Source organism: Trachypithecus francoisi, unplaced genomic scaffold, assembly GCF_009764315.1.
Source record: "Trachypithecus francoisi isolate TF-2019V2 unplaced genomic scaffold, Tfra_2.0 Lachesis_group14, whole genome shotgun sequence".
NCBI classification, from domain to species: Eukaryota; Metazoa; Chordata; class Mammalia; order Primates; family Cercopithecidae; genus Trachypithecus; species Trachypithecus francoisi.
Genome location: NW_022681459.1, coordinates 29,440,696 through 29,459,284, shown reverse-complemented (window position 1 = coordinate 29,459,284; position 18,589 = coordinate 29,440,696). Strand labels below are relative to the sequence as shown.

The 18,589-nt window shown below is 48.6% G+C and overlaps 1 protein-coding gene across 1 annotated transcript; it reads left to right on the top strand.

The window, feature by feature from the left end:
• Nucleotides 1-10,420: 10,420 nt before the first annotated feature.
• On the top strand, nucleotides 10,421-14,967 carry TFF1 (trefoil factor 1). The gene is made up of 3 exons (XM_033232562.1): nucleotides 10,421-10,598; nucleotides 13,597-13,749; nucleotides 14,758-14,967. The coding sequence occupies exons 1-3, from the start codon at nucleotides 10,514-10,516 to the stop codon at nucleotides 14,766-14,768; spliced, it is 249 nt and encodes an 82-aa protein (XP_033088453.1). The 5' UTR covers nucleotides 10,421-10,513; the 3' UTR covers nucleotides 14,769-14,967.
• The last annotated feature ends 3,622 nt before the right edge of the window (nucleotides 14,968-18,589 follow it).

Here is an 18,589-nt window from a genome sequence, read left to right as displayed (position 1 = left end):
AGGGTGTGATCGGAGGCCGGAAGGAGTTGGTGGTGGCTGGAGGGTGTGAGCAGTGTCTGGAGGGAGTGGATGGTGTCCAGAGGGTGTGCGCGGTGGCTAGAGGGAGTTGGCCTTAGTCACAGGGAGTGAGTGGTGGCTGGAGGGTGTGAGCAGTGACCCAAGGGTCACAGGAGTTGCTGAGGTCTGCTGTTCCCTTCACATGTGCCATGGCCATTTACCAATCACTCTCTTCACCAGGAGTTGCTGGTGCAAGGACGCAGCCCCCCACCTTCAACCCTCCTGCTCCTAATCCTCCCTCGTTAGCACCTGGGACTGGTCCAGCAGAGGCCAGGGCACCTCCAGGCAGGGATGTTGTGTAGGAGCTGGCCAACCTTTAAGTTATATTTTCTACAATATTATTGGCTCCCAATGCAGTATTAAAGTTGTGTACTCAGTTCCTGGAGGCCACAGAGGAAGAGGCGGGGAAAGGGAAGGGACAGGAGTGGGGGACGGAGCCCAGGACCAGAGTGCTGCTGGCCTATCGAGCTCACTCTCGGAGGAAACCCAAGAACTTCCCAGACCTGGCTGCCAGGAAGGGCTCCGGGGAGGGCAGCCAGTCCCACTCCTCCACGGACCTGGAAACTTCCAGATCAGGTGCTATTTCCAGACCCCTAGGCAGCTGTCTCCTAGGCCTGTGGCCTGGGTGCCTCATCTCACCTCCCTCCTGCTGTCAGAGCTCCCTGGAGGATAGAAGGACTGGGGAACTTGGGGGTCTACTTCCTGCCAGACCAGAGCTACTCACAGCAGCCATACCTGGGGGTTCTGTAGTGAGAGTTGGCCTGAAAGCTAAAGCAGGAAATAGGCTCGATGGTTAGGCAGGCCTCAGGGACCACGGTCAAGGGTTTAGAGTCTGCAACCCACTTCAGCCCCAGCAGACAGGTCTTTTATCTCATTAGGAGTCAACCCTTCAGCTGGGCAATGTTAAGAACAGTTCTGCAGCCCAGGGGCTTCCGTAAGGCTCAGGCAAGAACTCCTAAGTGAGTCCTTTGGATCCGGGAGGAGCTGCGACACCCCAGGGACAGGAGACTTAGGGCTGAGTATTCGGTTTAATCACCTCCGAGGAGTGTTCCCACGTCCCCAGGAGAGGAGACCATCGCTAGCCACAGAAAAACTACCCAGGAAAAGGATTTTTTAAAGTTATTTTTGGTTTGTGAAGTCATGAGAACTATGATTTCAGAAACATTCTTACTGGACTAATAATACCTTTTGTAACGGAAAATTTTATGGAGATAATAGCAGAGGCACACACAGTCGTAACACACAGGGGGCCTGTGTAAACGGTGCCCCATTTCCCTAATGATAATATTTTGCAAAACCATAGTTCAAGGTCACAAGTGGGATATTGACATTGATGTAGGCAATTCATCTTACTCAAATTTCTCCAGTTGCATGTGTGTGTATGTGTGTGTGTCTGTGTTCAGCTCTAAGATATTATGACCTGTACAGGTTCAAGTATCCACCGCCACAGTGAAGATACAGAGTAATTCCATCATCAAAAGGACCCTTCCTGTTGTTCTTTATAAAACTACACCCAATTCCCTCGTGAGTGTTCCACCCCTGTCTCTAACCCCACGCAACCACTAATCAGTTCTCCATTTCTACAATGTTGTCATTTCAAAAGTGTTATGGAAATGGAATCATCCAGTATAGAACCGTTTGGAATTGACTTTTTGGCTCAGAGTAATTCCCTAGACAGTCATCCAAGTTGTTTGGAGTATCAGCACTTTGTTCCTTTTTTTATTACTGAGTAGTATTCCATAGTGTGGCTATGCCAGTGCTTAGATAACCATTCACCTATTGAAAAACAGCTGGATGGATCCCCGTTATTGGCTGTTACAATTAAGACTGTTACCAAGGTTTGTTTTCAGGTTTTTGCATTTGTGTACAAGTCTTCACTTCTGTTGAGTAAAAACCCAGGTGCAATTACTGGGGGATTTAATAGTTGCATACTTCGATTTTTAAGAAACTGGGTCAGGGACAGTGGCTCACGCCTGTAATCCCAGCACTTTGGGAGGCTGAGGCGGCAGGCAGATCACGAGGTCCAGAGATCGAGACCATCCTGGCCAACATGGTGAAATCCCATCTCTACTAAAAATACCAAAAAAATTAGCCAGGCATGGTGGTGTGCACCTGTAGCCCCAGCTACTTGGGAGGCTGAGGCAGGAGAATTGCTTGAACCCAGGAGGCGGAGGTTGTAGTGAGCCAAGATAGTGCCACTGCACTCCAGCCTGGTGACAAAGCAAGATTCCGTCTAAAAGGAAGGAAAGAAAGAAAGAAAGAAAGAAAGAAAGAAAGAACGAAAGAAAAAGAAAGAAGGAAAGAAAGAAGGAAAGAAAGAGGAAGAAAGAAAGAAAGAAAGAAGAAAGAAAGAAAGAAGAAAGAAAGAAAGAAAGAAAGAAAGAAAGAAAGAAAGAAAAGGGAGGGAGGGAAGGCAGGGAAGGAAGGAAGGAAGGAAGAAAGAGAAAGAAAGAGAGAGAGAGAAAGAAAGAAAAAAGAAAGAAAGAAGGAAAGAAAGAAAGGAAAGAAAGAAACTGCCACACTCTTTTCCAGAGTGGCGCCACCATTTTACATTTCTACCAGCAACACAGGAGGGATGTGGTTTTCCAAACTCTCACCAGCATCTGGTGTTGCCACTGTGTTTATTTACCACTCTGATCAGTATCTCATTATGCTTTTAATTTGGATTCCCTGATGGCAAATGATGTTTTCTGCCAGCTGTATATCCTCTTTGGTAAGATGTCTGCTCATATCTTTGGCCCATATTTTCATTGGATTGCAAAGGTCCTGAGTTTTGAAAGTTTTTATATGTTCTAGATACAACTCCTTTGCCAAATATGTAGTTTGTAAATATTTTCTCCCAGTCTGTGGCTTAACTCTTTATCCTCTTCTCATGGGCTTTCACAGAGCAAGAGTTTTTCTTTCAATGAGATCTAATTTATCAATTTTTCCTTTTAAGTGTCATGTTCATGGTGTCAAGTGGAAGACGCCTTTGCTCAGTTTGAGGTCCCAAAGATGTTTTTCTGAAAGTTTTATGGTTTTATGCTTTACAATTTACGATGTATTTTGAGTTTTGTACAAGGTTTATTTAGATCAAGTTTCATTCCCCCCATTCCCCCCATGGAGGTCCAATTGTTCTTGCACCGTTTGTTGAAAAGCCTCTATTTCTTCCATGGAATCACTTTTACACCGTTGCCAAAATCTGCTGGGCATATCTGTGTGGGGCTATTTCAGCGTTCTCTGGTCTGTTCTATTGATCTCCATGTCTATCCTGCTGCCACTACCACACTACTTTGGTTTCTACAGCTCTATAGTAAACTTTCATATCATGTAGAGTGATCCCTTCCGTTTGCTTCTTACTGTTTTAGCTATTACAGGGAGTGTGTCTTTCCTTGAAAATTCTAAAATAAGCTTATCTATGTTCACCAAAAAGCCTATTGGGGTTTTGATAGGAATTGCATTAAACCTATAAATCAATCTGGGGAGAAATGATGTCTTTGCTACATTATCTTCCAATCCATGAACATGGTATGCCTCTCCATTTGCATGAACGTGGTATGCCTCTCCATTTGTCATTTAATTTCCTTTGTCGGAATGTTGTCATTTCCAGCATATAGATCCTGTACATGTTTTGTGAAGTGTATACCTACATATTCAATTTTTTGAGTGATTGTAAATGGCGTTTGTGATTTTAATGTCAGTTTCTTCACATTCACTGATAGTATATAGAAATGTGGTTGGTTTTTGTGTGCTGATATTGTGTGCTATGCTCTTGCTGAGCTCTCCTATTTCTGAAAGTTTTTTTGTTTTCATTTTGTTTCACAGACTCCTTGAGATTTTGTGCATAGGGTATTATGCCATTTGCAAAGAGCTAATTTTATTTCTTCCCTTTCCATCTGTATCATTTTTGTTTTTTGTTTTTCTTGCCTTATTCCAGTGACTAGAACATCTAGGACTATGTTAAATACAAATGAACATCCTTCCCTCATTCCCAATCTTAGGGGCAACTCCTTCTGTGGAAAAATGAAAAGAGATGAAGGGTGGACTTGCAAAGGAGTTTTCTAAACATTCCATCCCCTTGATAAAGTAGGAATTTAAAAACAGAAAGTAACGGACAGAGGAGTGCACTTCACACATTCTCTGCCATGTGCATTAAAGACGAGTCTGTCATGGGGAGCCTGGCTACGTTCAGCTCTGAGCTTGAGAGAACACAGTCACCCCTTCCTCTCATGCTGAAGCAAGTATGTGAGGATACAAAAGAGGGAGAGCAGCTTGATAGAGAGATGCTTGGATCTCCCCCAACATATATTTAAAAACGAAGTCACGCATTTAGCACACCTGGTGACATCCTGGAGGACTGCTGAGCAGTGCTGACTGCGGCCACACAATGCGTGGGCCCTTGTTACCAAGGGCAACAGCCTGCATGCCGCTGAGTGCCTCAGTGGTTCTCTAGTGGTGAGGACGGCCCAAGAGTGAGGCAGTGCCACCCTAGAACATGGGCAGTGAACCCGGGGTGGGAACAGGAACCCCAGGAGTCCAGGCCTTGCCCCCTGGGTGATCATGCAGCTCAGGCATTTTCTTTAAGCCCCCTCTTTTCCAGAGTCCTCCCTCGTAACTTCTCTTAGCTAAATCTTAGGGTTGTTAGGATGATGAAACAGGATTGTTGTTGGGAGGGACCATTGCGGCCCTATGCTTTTGCATTAACTTCCAGCAGCAAGTCGAATGATAAAAGTGGTATGAACGTCTTCAGTGTCTCCTGCAGGTGTGAAGTTTGTACAAAGGCGGAAGACTGGTGGCCCCCTCAGACAGGTGGCCCGGGCCACACCTGTTGTCAGGGCCTCTGTCCTCCAAAGGCACAGCACAACAGGGACACAGAGACTCGGATAAGGACACAACCGACGAGATACGATATGCCCAGATGGCACAATCCCGCACGCATCCCCCACCGATGGATGATGGACATTCGGTCAGGGTGCCTGGGCTTCAGAGCAAGTAATTGACAAAGGGAAGACATGGTTACAAGGTATAAAAATAGAAATAAAGTGTAATGAGTGTCTTTAGAGGTGATCAAATCCTGGGCCTTTGTCCAGCAAACGAAAGTTTTCCTCTTGGTCAATCTTGATGGATCACTAAACCAATGGACACTCTGGCCTCTTCTTCATCATGTCTTTATCTCTGGGACTCATGGAGTATCATGGTGGGAACAGGCCTTGGAAGCAGTACCAGGGATGAGCCACTACCATCCTTGGGACCTTCTCCGTACAGATAATTTGTAGTTCTTGACCTTTCCTCAGTAGAAGCAGGAACTGTTCATCATCAGTCCAAACCAGACAGAAAATCTTCACACCTGGACTAAAAACTTCACCACATGTTTATGTCTTGGGTAGGTATGGGTTGACCACCACCAGGGGCCATATTCACAGGGTTGAGGCCAGGGTGGTGGGCAGATGGCCAGAGGGAATACTTGGGTCATGGGAGGAGGAGGGTCTTTGGGCTGCACCAGCCAGTGCATGTGGCCAGGACAGGGGCAGCACAGAGGCCAAGGAGCCAAGGCTCCAGCAGTGCCCGTGAGAGGGAGGAAGGGACATGGTGTGGAGGAAGGGAGCTGGCCCAGTCCACTCACTGCAGGGACTGGGGTGCTGATAAATGAGAATCCACAGAGTCCACACTAACCCAGGCTGAAACCTTGGCAAGGAGTCAGCAGCTTAATTCCAAAGTCACCCACTGGGAGGAGCAGGTCTGCATTCTAGCCTGGGTGGAGCTGTGCCTAAGCATTGGTAGTTTAAGTAACTACAGCTTGGCAGAGTTGGTGGCACCTGGAAAGGAGGGTGTAGAATTGAGACCTGTGTATCTGCGTCCCAGAAAGAATCCTAAACTCAGGAAAATCACTTTGTGTGAAGATGTCCATCAAAAGAAATCTTCCTTTATAGTGAAATATTGTAAGCAACCTAAATTACCAATACAAGAGGAGTTATTATTATTATTATTATTTTCTTCAACTTTTAAGTTCCAGGGTGCATGGGCAGGAAGTGCAGGTTGTTACATAAGGAAGCATGTGTCACAGCGGTTTGCTGCACAGATCAACCCATCACCCAGGTATTAAACCCAGCATCCATTAGCTTTTCTTCCTGATGCTCTTCCTCCACCCACCCTGTCCCTCCTCCACAGGCCCCAGTTTGTCTTTTTCCCCCGTGAATCCATGTGTTCTTGTCATTCAGCTCCCACTTATAAGTGAGAACATTTGATGCCTAGTTTTCTGTTCCTGTGTTAGTTTGCTGAGGATAATGGCTTCCAGCTCCATCCATGTCCCTGCAAAGGACATGATCTCATTCCTTTTTTTTTTTTTTTTTTTTTTTTTTTTGTTTTGTTTTTTCTTTTTGAGACGGAGTCTCGCTCTGTCACCCAGGCTGGAGTACAGTGGCCGGATCTCAGCTCACTGCAAGCTCCGCCTCCCGGTTTACGCCATTCTCCTGCCTCAGCCTCCCAAGTAGCTGGGACTACAGGCGCCCGCCACCTTGCCCGGCTAGTTTTTGTATTTTTAGTAGAGACGGGGTTTCACCGTGTTAGCCAGGATGGTCTCGATCTCCTGACCTCGTGATCCGCCCGTCTCGGCCTCCCAAAGTGCTGGGATTACAGGCTTGAGCCACCGCGCCCGGCCGATCTCATTCCTTTTTATGGCTGCATAGTATTCCACTGGTGTGCCACATTTTCTTTATGCAGTCTATCATTGATGGGCATTTGGGTTGATTCCATGTCCTTGCTATTGTGAATCATGCTGCAATGAACATACGCGTGCATATATCTTTATAATAGAATGATTTATATTTCAGTATATACCCAGTAATGAGATTGCTTGGTCAAGTGATATTTCTGCTTCTAGATCTTTGAGGAATCGTCACATTGTCTTCCACAATGGTTGAACTAATTTACATTCCCACCAACAGTGTAAAAGCGTTCCTTTTCTCTGCAACCTCACTGGCATCTTTTGTTTGTTGACTTTTTAGTAACTGCCATTCTGGCTGGCATGAGATCGTATCTCATTGTGGTTTTGATTTGCATTTCTCTAATGACCAGTGATGTTGAGCTTTCTTCACGTTTGTTGGCCACATGAATATCTTCTTCTGAGAAGCATCTGTTCATGTCCTTTGCCTACTTTTTAATGGGGTTGTTTTTTCTCGTAAATTTGTTTAAGTTCCCTGTAGATTGGATATTAGACCTTTGTCAGATGGATAGATTGCAAAAACTTTCTCCCATTCTGTAGGCTGTCTGTTTGCTCTGATGATAGTTTCTTTTGCCATGCAGAAGCTCATTAATTGGAACTCGTTGTCAATTTTTGCTTTTGTTGCAATTGTTTTGGGCATTTTTGTCATGAAAACTTTCCCTGTACCTATGTTCTGAATGGTATTGCCTAGATTTTCTTCTAGGGTTTTTATGGTTTTGCGTTTTACCTTTAAGTCTTTAGTCCATCTTGTGCTAATTTTTGTCTAAGGTGTAAGGAAGGGGTCCAGTTTCAATTTTCTGCATATGGCTAGCCAGTTCTCCCAACATCATTTATTAAATAGGGAATCTTTTCCCCATTGCTTCTGTCAGGTTTTTCTCTTCGACATTTGATGATGTGAGTGATGTCTCACTCCCAGTTCTCAGCTCTTTGGAGGCCACGGTTAGGCTTTCTTGGCTCTTGGAGCCGTGATCGATGGAAGGGCTGTCCTGCCTTGCTGTGCCCCTCTGAACAGGAAGGGTGGTAGGAGCTGCAGCAGGTGGCTGTGAGGGGCAGGGAGTGTGGAGAGGAGGGGCGGGGGCCGTTTTACCATTGATGAGGTCAGATGTGTTCTCCTCCCTCCATGGGCACATCTGCATCTCACTGGTTTGTACTGAGTTGGGCCTCTGGGATTTGTTGGGTGGGACGAGGAGGACTCAGTGGGCAGGAATGGGCAGCTTCTCCCTAGCAGGTGCTACAATCTAAGAGATTACAGGCCACTCACACCACAACTTTAGACCTGTGTTTAACTTCAGGGAAGGTGCGAGGACACAGGTCATGGGGCAAGCGTGTCATGGGACATGGCCTGCAGAGAACCCCAAAGTTAAACACCCGCCTCCGTCTCTTACTCACTGAGTCATTGACTGGGGAAGGTAGGGGAACTCCTCTCTCTTTTTGGGGAGAGTAAAATCATTAACATTTTAACTGTAAGCATACAGTATTTTTCCACTGTAAAAGTTAATGATGTTTATCATAGAGATATTTCAGTAAATAGGAAGGCAGAATCCAGGGAAAAAGACGTAACTGATACTTAAGCACTCTCTGATGGCCACTGGTATATTTTCTTTTTTTTTTCTTTGTTTTTTTCTACTGGGTGGTTTGTAAACTTTTGTATCCTGTTCTTTTTAACACTAAAGCATGAAACTATTCCATGTTATTACAAATTCCACAGAAATATGCTAGGGAGGGTTCCATAATATTTCATCATGTAGCTAAACTAACATTTAGTTAATAATTCCTCGTATTACACGTTTTTATTATGAACTAAGATTTCTTTTGATGGATATCTTCATGCAAAGTGATTTTCCCTGTGTATAGGATTTTTTCTTTAGATCATCCACCAACATAGTCTGTAGCCATAGCACCCTGAGTGCATCTGATCTTGTCTGAATCTCAGAAGCTAAGCAGGGTTGGGCCTAGTTAGGACTTAGATGGGAGAACACCCACCAGTGCAGATCTACTGGGTCTAAGAGTGGACTTTTTCTCAGATTCTTGATACAAAGTACCATGTTAATTTCCAAAAAGGTGACACCGATTTCCACTTTTTGTGTCTGTAGGTATCTGTTTCCCCCAGTGGAGGGTGTGTGACCTTATTGGACCCATTGTGAGACCCACGTGGGCCCAGACTGCCCTGTCACCTCCAACCCACAAGCTGCACCCTTTGGTGAACCACGATGGGGTCTGGGTCTCTGACTGGTGTTAGTTCAGAGCTAATATTTAGTGAAGTCTGATCTCAATACTTTCTTCTTCCCAGGGCAGAGTCACTCTGGTTGTGTTAACTTCCTGGCGTTGTTGTAATAAAGTCCCACAGACTGAGTGGCTTAAACGACAGAGATGGATTCTCGCACAGTTCTGGAGGCCTGGAGCAGGAGAGGAGGAGGCAGTCCTTTAAAATACAGGAGTCCAGAGGACTAACTGGGAAGGCATGGGAGGGGGAGGGAGGGAGTCCCATAGACACAGCAGAGTGAACCATGTTCACTTTGTCAGTTTTTGATGGCAGCTGGTATATACAATTTGTTTCTCCCCCCCTGCCCCCAACCCCTCCCAGAAGGAGACTTAATCTGTCACTCAGGCTGGAGTGCAGTGGCGTGATCTCGACTCGCTGCAACCTCTGCCTCCCAGGTTCAAGTGATTCTCCTGACTTAATCTCGGGAGTAGCTAGGATTACAGGCACCCACCACCATGCCAGCTAATTTTTGTATTTTTTGTAGAGATGGGATTTCACCATGTTGGCCAGGCTGGTCTTGAGCTCCTGACCTTAAGTGATCTGCCTGCCTCGGCCTCCAAAAGTGTTGGGATTACAGGCGTGAGCCACTGCACCAGGCCTACAATTTCATTACTAAAACAATTCCACTGTAAAAGGAAAAAGAACAGAAAAGAAAGAATTAGCTTAGATACATAAGTAAAAATGTGCATGCAGTTCCTTGGCTTAGGATGCTGAACGGTTGCCAGTTACTGCCGTCCGTGCGAACCCAAGCAGGAGCCCCTTTAGATGGGGCCCACTTCCCCCACGAAGGACCTCGGGTGCTTTGCTCACATGCAAATTTGCCGTGGACATGTCTAACCGGATGAAATTCATGAGAAAAGATGCAGTTTGAAGGCCCAGATCCCTTGGGGGCGGGGGGAGCAGGCCTTGTATTTCCCTACTCGTCTTGTTCAGACACAGACTTGGAGACTTGGATTTCAAAATAGTTGAAAACTGCTCACAGGCCCATTTCAATCTGAGACCAGAGCAGATGAAATGGACTTCATGAGCTCCTTCCCTTCCCCCTGCAAGGTCACGGTGGCCACCCTGTGAGCCACTCTTGTCACGGCCGAGCCTTTCCCGGCCATCTCTCACTATGAATCACTTCTGCAGTGAGTGCAGTATTTACCCTGGTGGGAGGGCCTCTCAGATATGGGTAGGACCTGGATTACGGTCAGGTTGGAGGAGACTCCCACGGGATAAGAGGGACTTTCTGAATCTCAGATCCCTCAGCCAAGATGACCTCCCCACATGCCCTCTCTTCTATCAGCAAATCCTTCCATGTGGCTTGACCGTGTCTGGGAAACACCTTTGCTACAAATCAGTGGAGATTACTGTCTCAGAGGATCCCAGAACCTCCTTAGGCAAACGTTACCTAACGTTCTTTAAGCAAACAGAGCCTGCCCTATAAAATCCGGGGCTCGGACGGCATCTCATCCCTGACTCGGGGTCGCCTTTGGAGCAGAGAGAAGGCAATGGCCCCCATGCAGAACAAGGTGATCTGCGTCCTGGTCCTGGTGTCCATGCTGGCCCTTGGCACCCTGGCCCAGGCCCAGACAGGTAAGGCGTGCTTCTTCCTGCTCTGTGGGGCCACAGCCAGCTCGGGCAGCCTCTGCCTGGAGCCACTGTTTTACATACATATTTTTGAGCACCTGTTTTGTGCCAGGTGCTGTTCTAGGTCCAATGTTACAGGATCGGCAAAGGCAGGGGGAGAAAAACTAACACAGGGCGGCAGGGCCCCAGGAGGCCTTTGAGATGTGCGATGAGGAGGGTGCTGCCCTCGGTCAGGGCTGTTTTCCCATGTTGGGAAGACTTCACAATCCTCCCAAGTGCCATGTTTCAAAGAGGAAGTGTTGGTGTGGAGTCTCAGAATAGTGCTTCCGAGTGTTCATGCCAACATTTCCCCCAGGGGCAGACCCTCCCAAGGCCCATCCAGATAAGCCCAAATGCCCGTCCCATTGATGGCCAACTGGGAGACCCTCTTCCACAGGCCCAAATGCCCATCCCAGTGGTGGCCAACTGGGAGACCCTCTCCCACAGATTCCTGGGCTCCCTTGGGATCCGTGCTCTGGGAGTCAAAGCCATCATCCCATGACTGCGTGGCTGGCAACCCCTGTTCCCTGGTGTTGTCAAGTGGATCGGTTGCCCTGGCTCCTTCTAGGGAGTGGAGGAAGAGCCCACTCTTGCTTCCTTGGGAAGTGTTTGCGTCTCAACTCCTTTACCTGCAGAATGGATCAATGGTCTGCCCTAGGGCTGTCAGGAAATGTGGTGTGGCAGCGTCTGGGACTTGCACTTTGTCAGCTGCAGGGAGATGAATAAGTTATTTGCTGTTGTTAGGTACAGTTTCAACGTGGGGGCAGGAGAAAGGGCTTTCCACGTTTCCAAAGCAAGGCTTTCCAGAGAGGCCTGAAGAGGGGGCACCCAGTGGTGCTGTCCATGCCTCTACTGCCCTCCAGCCACCTCTTGATCGCTGCTGTGGGGTACGGGGCCTGAGGGGTGGGCTTGCGTAGCATAGAAGCCAGCATTGGGCACCAGTGGGAAGCTCCCAAGCGCATGGCAGGGAGCGGGGGAACTTTGGAACCCGAGAGAGGAGGTGGCCTCGGTGTACAGAATGAACTGGGTGGGTCCCCATGCTGGCCACCCCCAGGCCCATCTGCCTCCGCCCTTGCTCCCACCCAGCCCCCAGCCCTGCCCCCTGTGCTATGGGATCACAGAGGCCTCGGCTAACTCCCCTTCCCCTGCCCCACACACCCTCTGGCTCGAGGCTCAGAGCTTCCTTGTGGGTGACTCAGGTCCATGATCCCGTTACAACAGAAATCTAGAAAATTGTGGTTACAATTTAGCGCATTCCCATGTGGAAACCATTTCCATTTATTTCCGTCATCCGACAAAGCGGGTGGGCAAGACAGCGTCTGCTGGAGGCAGAGCGCCGGGGCTGGAAATCCTTCCTGCGGAGGAAACTCCCTCACCCCCCAGCATGATGATCCTCCCTCACCACAGGGCCTCTCTTGACCCCCACAATACCCTGGGGGTGGGCGATGGTCACTTCACTTCGTGATGGATCCAGACCCCAGGAGGGCAACGTTCCCATGGAAGCTGCTGGGCAGCGGGAGGTGAACCCGGATCCTTCCCAGCAAGCCAGGAACACTTTCTCCAAAGAGAGCTCGAGGCCGTCCCCGATAGCAAAGTAGACAAGAGAGCAGCCCCTCCTGGCCTCCCCTGGGGCACCCTCACCTGAGCCAGTGTGGCCAGCGGAGCTCCTCCCCTCCTATGCCCCAAGACAGGGACAAGGACACAGACAGGGACAGGGACAGGGAGGGTGCTCTGGGCTCCTCTTGCCCCCCCTGCTGCAGGCTGTCAACCGCCAGATCCTAATAGGTTGCCTTCTTAGACCTTTGATTCTGCGGAGCTCTGAGTCTGAAGCTCTTGTGTTAGAACGTCTTGTATAAGATCCTGTGGCAGCCCCAGCCAGCTCCATCTGTCCACGTGTCTCCCCCCTCTAGCCCTTTTCCTCACTGCTCTGCTTCAAGCTGTTTCACAGCTCACAGCCCTCTGTCGGCTCCTCCTAGACCACCCCACCCCGTCGTCCTCTCACCTTACCTGCAATGGCCTTCCACCTCTTGAGCACATCTGGGTCTCTGGAATGGCCTTTGCCCGTGTGGCTCCATCTTCCCCTGGTGAATCTCCTCCGGCAGGGAGCCCCCCTGCTTTGTTCAGCCTGCTTGTCATTGGCTCCTCCTGGGACCGCCCCCTACCCCCGTGGTTACCCCGGGCACCCTGGGATGACGGCCTTGCGTTGTCTCGCACATTTTCTTGCCTTTCTCTTCCATCAGATCCTCAGACTCTTTTGTTTTGTTTTTGAGACAGAGTTTTGCTCTGTCACTCAGGCTGGAGTGCAATGGCGCGATCTTGGCTCACTACAACCTCCGCCTCCTGGGTTCAAGTGATTCTCCTGCCTCAGCCTCCCAAGTAGCTGGGATTACAGACATGTGCCATGACGCCCGGCTAATTTTTTGTATTTTTAGTAGAGATGGAGCTTCATCATGTTGGTCAGGCTGCTCTTGAACTCCTGACCTCAAGTGATCCACCTCCCTCGGCCTCCCAAAGTGCTGGTATTACAGGCGTGAGGCTGGCCCAGATCCTTAGACTCTTAATGACGACTTCTCTGGTTTTAATTTCTGGGTCCCTCTCACCTGGCACAGTGCCTGGCTTTTGCCATGCTAGTTCCCACTTCTCATGCACACAGATGGTGCTCAGTAAATATTTATGTATTGAGTAAAATTTAATAATCATTTGTTGAAATTAAAAAGTGAATAAATAAGTTACCTAGAAAGATGCAAAGTCCACAAACCCGGGGCACCTTGCATTTTCCCTGAGCGTAATGTTTGCACATCAGGATGTGAGGACCACATCTCCCTCTCATGTCCTGAGGGTTTTCTATCTGCCTCACCGGATGGTTGCTGATGTCATTGGAGAAGGAAGCTGGATGGGTGTGTGCACAATAACATCAAGGAATTCAGCCCACAACTTACTTTGCTTCTCACCTGTGCACTTCTAGAGACATGTGAAGTGGACCCTGATGAAAGACAGAACTGTGGTTTTCCTGGCATCACGGCCTCCCAGTGTACAAGTAGGGGCTGCTGTTTCAATGACGTCGTTCGTGGGGTCCCCTGGTGCTTCCATCCTAAAACCATCGACGTCCCTCCAGAAGGTACGACCTTTTTATACCATGGGATCTGAAGGTTTAGAATTAGTTAGAAAAGCCACATAAGACTGCAGAGGCTCTGATCGGCATCACCAGCTGTGCCTTTCCCCAGAGTCATGGCCGCAGGTGGTGATGCAATGGGGTAGCCTGAGTCAGGCTGCATTCAGGTCTGGGAATAGAAAGGCAGGGCTGAGGGGCTTGGAAAGAAACCTGATTTTTCCACGGCTTGTCTTCACATCTCCAACCAAAAGCCTCTGAAGAGCCACTGTTGGTAATGCTTTCTAGCTTGCCTAGGATAGAGGGGGAAGGCATGACAAAATTTGAAGACAGTTCATGTATTTTTTTCTTTCTTTCTTTTTTTTTTTTTTGAGATGGAGTCTCGCTCTGTTGCCCTTGAGCTGGAGTGCAATGGCGGGATCTCGGCTCACTACAGCCTCCACCTCCTGAGTTCAACCTCGGCTTTCTTTCTTTCTTTCTTTTTTTTTTTTTTTTTTTGAGATGGAGTCTCGCTCTGTCGCCCAGGCTGGAGTGCAGTGGCCAGATCTCAGCTCACTGCAAGCTCCGCCTCCTGGGTTTATGCCATTCTCCTGCCTCAGCCTCCCGAGTAGCTGGGACTACAGGAGCCCACCACCTCGCCCAGCTAGTTTTTTGTATTTTTTAGTAGAGACGGGGTTTCGCCAGGTTAGCCAGGACAACCTCAGCTTTCTAGTAGCTGAGATTACAGGCGTGTGCCACTGTGCCCAGCTAACTTTTTTTGTATTTTTCGTAGGGACGGGGTTTCACCATTTTGGCCAGGCTGGTCTTGAACTCTTGACCTCAGGTGATCTACCTGCCTCAGCCTCCCAGAGAGCTGGGGTTACAGGCGTGAGCCACCGTGCCCGGCTGACAGTTCATGTTTTCTAAAGAATGTGCCTGTTGATAGTTGAAAGTAAAAACTCTGTAATTGCTTAAATGTGAAAGAAAATATTTATCCTCACTAAAGCGTCTCTTCCTCCCTCTCCCTCACCCCTGCAGAGGACTGTTAATTTTAGACACTTCTGCGCGGATCTGCCTGCATCCTGACACAGTGCCATCCCCAGCATGCTGGTTAGTCCCAGAGCTCGGCCGCCACCTCCACCGGACACCTCAGACACGCTTCTGCAGCTGTCGGCTCACAACACAGATTGACTGCTCTGACTTTGACTCCTCAAAATTGGCCTAAAAATTAAAAGAGATCAATGTTAATCTGTGCTTTTCATTCTTGTAAAGAATATGAATGATTTTCCTTTCTTGAAAGTGAAGCACAACGTTTCACTCTGGGCTTTCTCTGTGGATTCTGAGTCTCCTGGGCTTCCTGCACTGGGATATGAGTGGGCAGCTGAGTGCAGAAAGCAGGGGCGGTGGGGTGTGCAGCAGGTGCCCGGCTCAGCGCTCAGTGCTGATGCCCACGGACCAGACCTCAGGCTCCTTCTACGAAACCACAGAGTCCCCCGGAAGCAAGTCCAAGCTGTACTCTTGTCCAGGCGTGAAACTGGACACCAACTCCCCTGGCATTTCTTAACTACTCACCGCGGATGCCCCAGCGACCAACCGATACAAGTTACCTTTCTGCGTATTTGCTTTTCCCAAATAGAAACTGGCGCAGGAGATGAAACCCATAGCAGTGTCTGAAAGCATGCATAATAAAAATTGCAGAGGGTGGCATGCGCTGACCCCTCCAGGAAAACCCCTCCCCAACCTGAGATCTGAATGAACTAGAAAATAGAACAGCAGGGGAGGGATACAGAAGCCAAAATGTCACTTTCTTCCCACTGGCCCCTCTGTACCTTGGCGAGGATTGGGAGAGGGTGTCCCCCCGACCTAGTCATCCTTGCTCCAGGGGCCTCAGCTCAGCAAGCCCCAAGCCAACTGCACCCGGGGTTCCTACTCCTCCCACCTGTCCCTCCATCTGGTGCTCTTGTGCTGGGCATATGTTGCACAATTACACTGGAGATGGGGTCCCAGGAGTTCTGGAAAACTCCTGCTCTCTGCAGGCAGCTGGTTCCAGGGAGGAAGAGGGAGGTGCAGAATTGAGTGGGGCCAGCTCTTTCCACATTAACCAGTCCGGTAAATCATTCCCAAACCCTTGGCCACTAGGATCAGCAGGTAAAGAGGCGCGAGAGGCCAGGAGACACCCACCATGAAGAAGCATCAGGAACGGGAAGCCGCCTGCCCCCAGCACACAGCAGCACACACATGAGCCGTAACAATACATGCTGTCACATATGTGTCGGGGGGCCACAGACACCTTCTCTTACCTCTCAGATGTGCAGGGAAGTTTTAGCTTCTCTTTTCCATCTATGGTATGTCTGATCTTACACTTTCTGTCTGCTAATTACAGGCAAAAACAAGCTAACTATTTATTTAGTCCAATACCTCTTAAAATTCAGTTTGTCATAATAATTTGCACAGCTTCTGTCGGTCACAGTCTTTGGGGACGCATTGCTCATTCTCTTACCTCGTTCCACCCCATCTTGCCCTCTCTACCCCTGGGTGGGGTGAAGGAGCCCCTGGGTCTGCCCATGCCCCTTGGATTCCTGCTGGCCCACTGTGGAGCAGTGGCTGGGGGTTCTCAGAGCCCAGCTGGTGTGTGGCCTGTCCCTTCTCCCCACGGTTCCCCAGTGCCCGAAAGGTGGGCTTTCCCCATGACACCTCGTAGCCGACTGTTTCCTGGCTATCCACCATCCATTCCTTCCCTTCTTTCTTACCTAATTTGCACTCTACAAAGGAAAGGGGAAAAAGAGTTCACTTTTCTAGCCCCTCTTTTAGCCAGAAATGGCCATGCAATTCTATGTGGCCCATGAGACGTAGGGGGCATCTACTTGAATGTGGGACAGGCTTCTCCCTTAATGATTGAAGAGCGCCCTCTGGCTTCCTAGGCCAGCCCCTGCAACCTGCCTTTGGGTATTGTGGAAGGTAGGTGTGATGTAGTGTTGCAGTCAGCCATTCTGTGATAATGAGGTAAGGGCCAAGTGCTAGAGCCTTAATAACCCTGAGTTGCTGATTTGAGCCCCTCAACCACCTCCAGGCATCATGTTAAATAAACCTAAGTGTGCTTATGGGTTAAATCACTGCCAGTTTGGTTTCCTGTTACATTTCAGTATATTACCAAGGCCCATATCTTCCCTCTACCATAGAGCAGTGAGCCTATGGCCCAGCCACGATGACCAGGAACAACTGCTCTCACCAAGGACTGCAGGTAGAGCCAGTTAACAAGGTGAGTCACTGCCTTCCTGTGGTTTCCCTGGGCCTCCACCCAGTGGAGCCTGGGCAACAGGGCAAAACTCTGTTTCTACTAAAAATAAAAAAATTAGCTGAGTATGTGGTGCATGCCTGTAGTCCCAGTTACTAGGGAGGCTGAAGTGGAAGGATTTCTTGAGCCCAGGAGGTGGAGGCTGCAGTGAGCTGAGATTGTGCTACTGCATTCCAGCCTGGGTGACAGAGTGAGACACTGTCTCAAAAAAAAAAAAAGAAAAAGAAAAGAAAAGAAAAAGAAAAAAAAAAAAAAGAGGTGCCCTTCCACTCAGATCTGCTCAATGGAGTTACATGTCAGTTTACACTTCTCTTGTAAGCTGCTCCTCGGCTTGCAAGCAGCATCCTTGTGCTGCGTCTTCTCATGCTTGTCTTTCTGTGTGTCTGGGGTCTGCATGTCCAAATGTCCCCTTCTCATAAGGACACCAGTCAGGTTGGATTAGGGCCCACCCTAACAACCCCATTGTAACTTGATAAAAGAAAAACTTGACCAGACATGGTGGCTTACTCCTGTAATCCCAGCACTTTGGGAGTCTGAGGCGGGCAGATCACCCGAGGTCAGGAGTTCGAGACCAGCCCGACCAACGTGGAGAAACCCCGTCTACTAAAAATACAAAATTACCCAGGCGTGGTGGCACATTCCTGTAATCCCAGCTACTCCAGAGACTGAGACAGAAGAATTGCTGGAACCCGGGAGGCAGAGGTTGCCATGAGCCAAGATTGTGCCACTGCACTCCAGCCTGGGCAACAAGCATGAAACTCCGTCTCAAAAAAAAAAAAAAGAAAAGAAAAGAAAAGAAAAAGAAAAGAAAAACTTCAGCTGAATTAAATTTAAAGAAGTTTAATTGAGCAACGAACCATTCACAAATCGGGCAGTAGGCTCAGACTCCAGCACGGTCACATGGTGGAAGCAGATTTATGGACAGAGACAGGAAAGTGACGCACAGAAAACGGATGTGAGGCAAGGAAACAGCCGGACTGGTTACAGCTCCGCCTTTGCCTCACTTGAACTAAGTTCGGACAGTTGGCTACATTTGATTGGTCAGAACTCGATGATTGGCACAAGTGTAGGCTACGGTCAGTTTACGCCTCCACCCATTATAGTCCACGATGTACAGAGAAACCTTTAGGTCAAAGTTAAAATATGTAAGGGGGCAACTTTAGGCTAAACTTGATTTCACAATTTTAATCATCTCTTTAAAGGTGATTAAAGACCCCTTCTCCAGATATGATCCTATTCTGAGGTGCTGGGGGTTCCGGCTTCCACATAGAAGAACACAGTTGGGCCGTAACAGTCGTATTTGTTACCCGCAACCAAGGAGCCCTGGCCAATGCAAATAATTAGAATGCCGTCACCATTGTTCACCATTGTTCACCACTGTGTGAGGCGAGGCAATTCTGCTGTGGGTGACAAGAAAACAAAGTGGATTTTGGGAAACTGGAGGTGTGTCAGATGCATATAGGGGCACACATTCGTAAGGAATGCTCAAGATGGATAGTGAGGGAGTGGTCCCCCATGAGAAATGCTATGTGATGAGAAGGATGGAACCAACAAGAACGTCATTAGGGAGAGAAA

What these genes read in the sequence shown, in the direction of transcription:
- TFF1 (XM_033232562.1), top strand. Translation starts at nt 10,514, where the DNA reads ATGGCCCCCATGCAGAACAAGGTGATCTGCGTCCTGGTCCTGGTGTCC. An exon ending in CCTGGCCCAGGCCCAGACAG is followed by an intron (nt 10,599 to 13,596) that starts GTAAGGCGTGCT and finishes GTGCACTTCTAG; the next exon opens with AGACATGTGAAGTGGACCCT.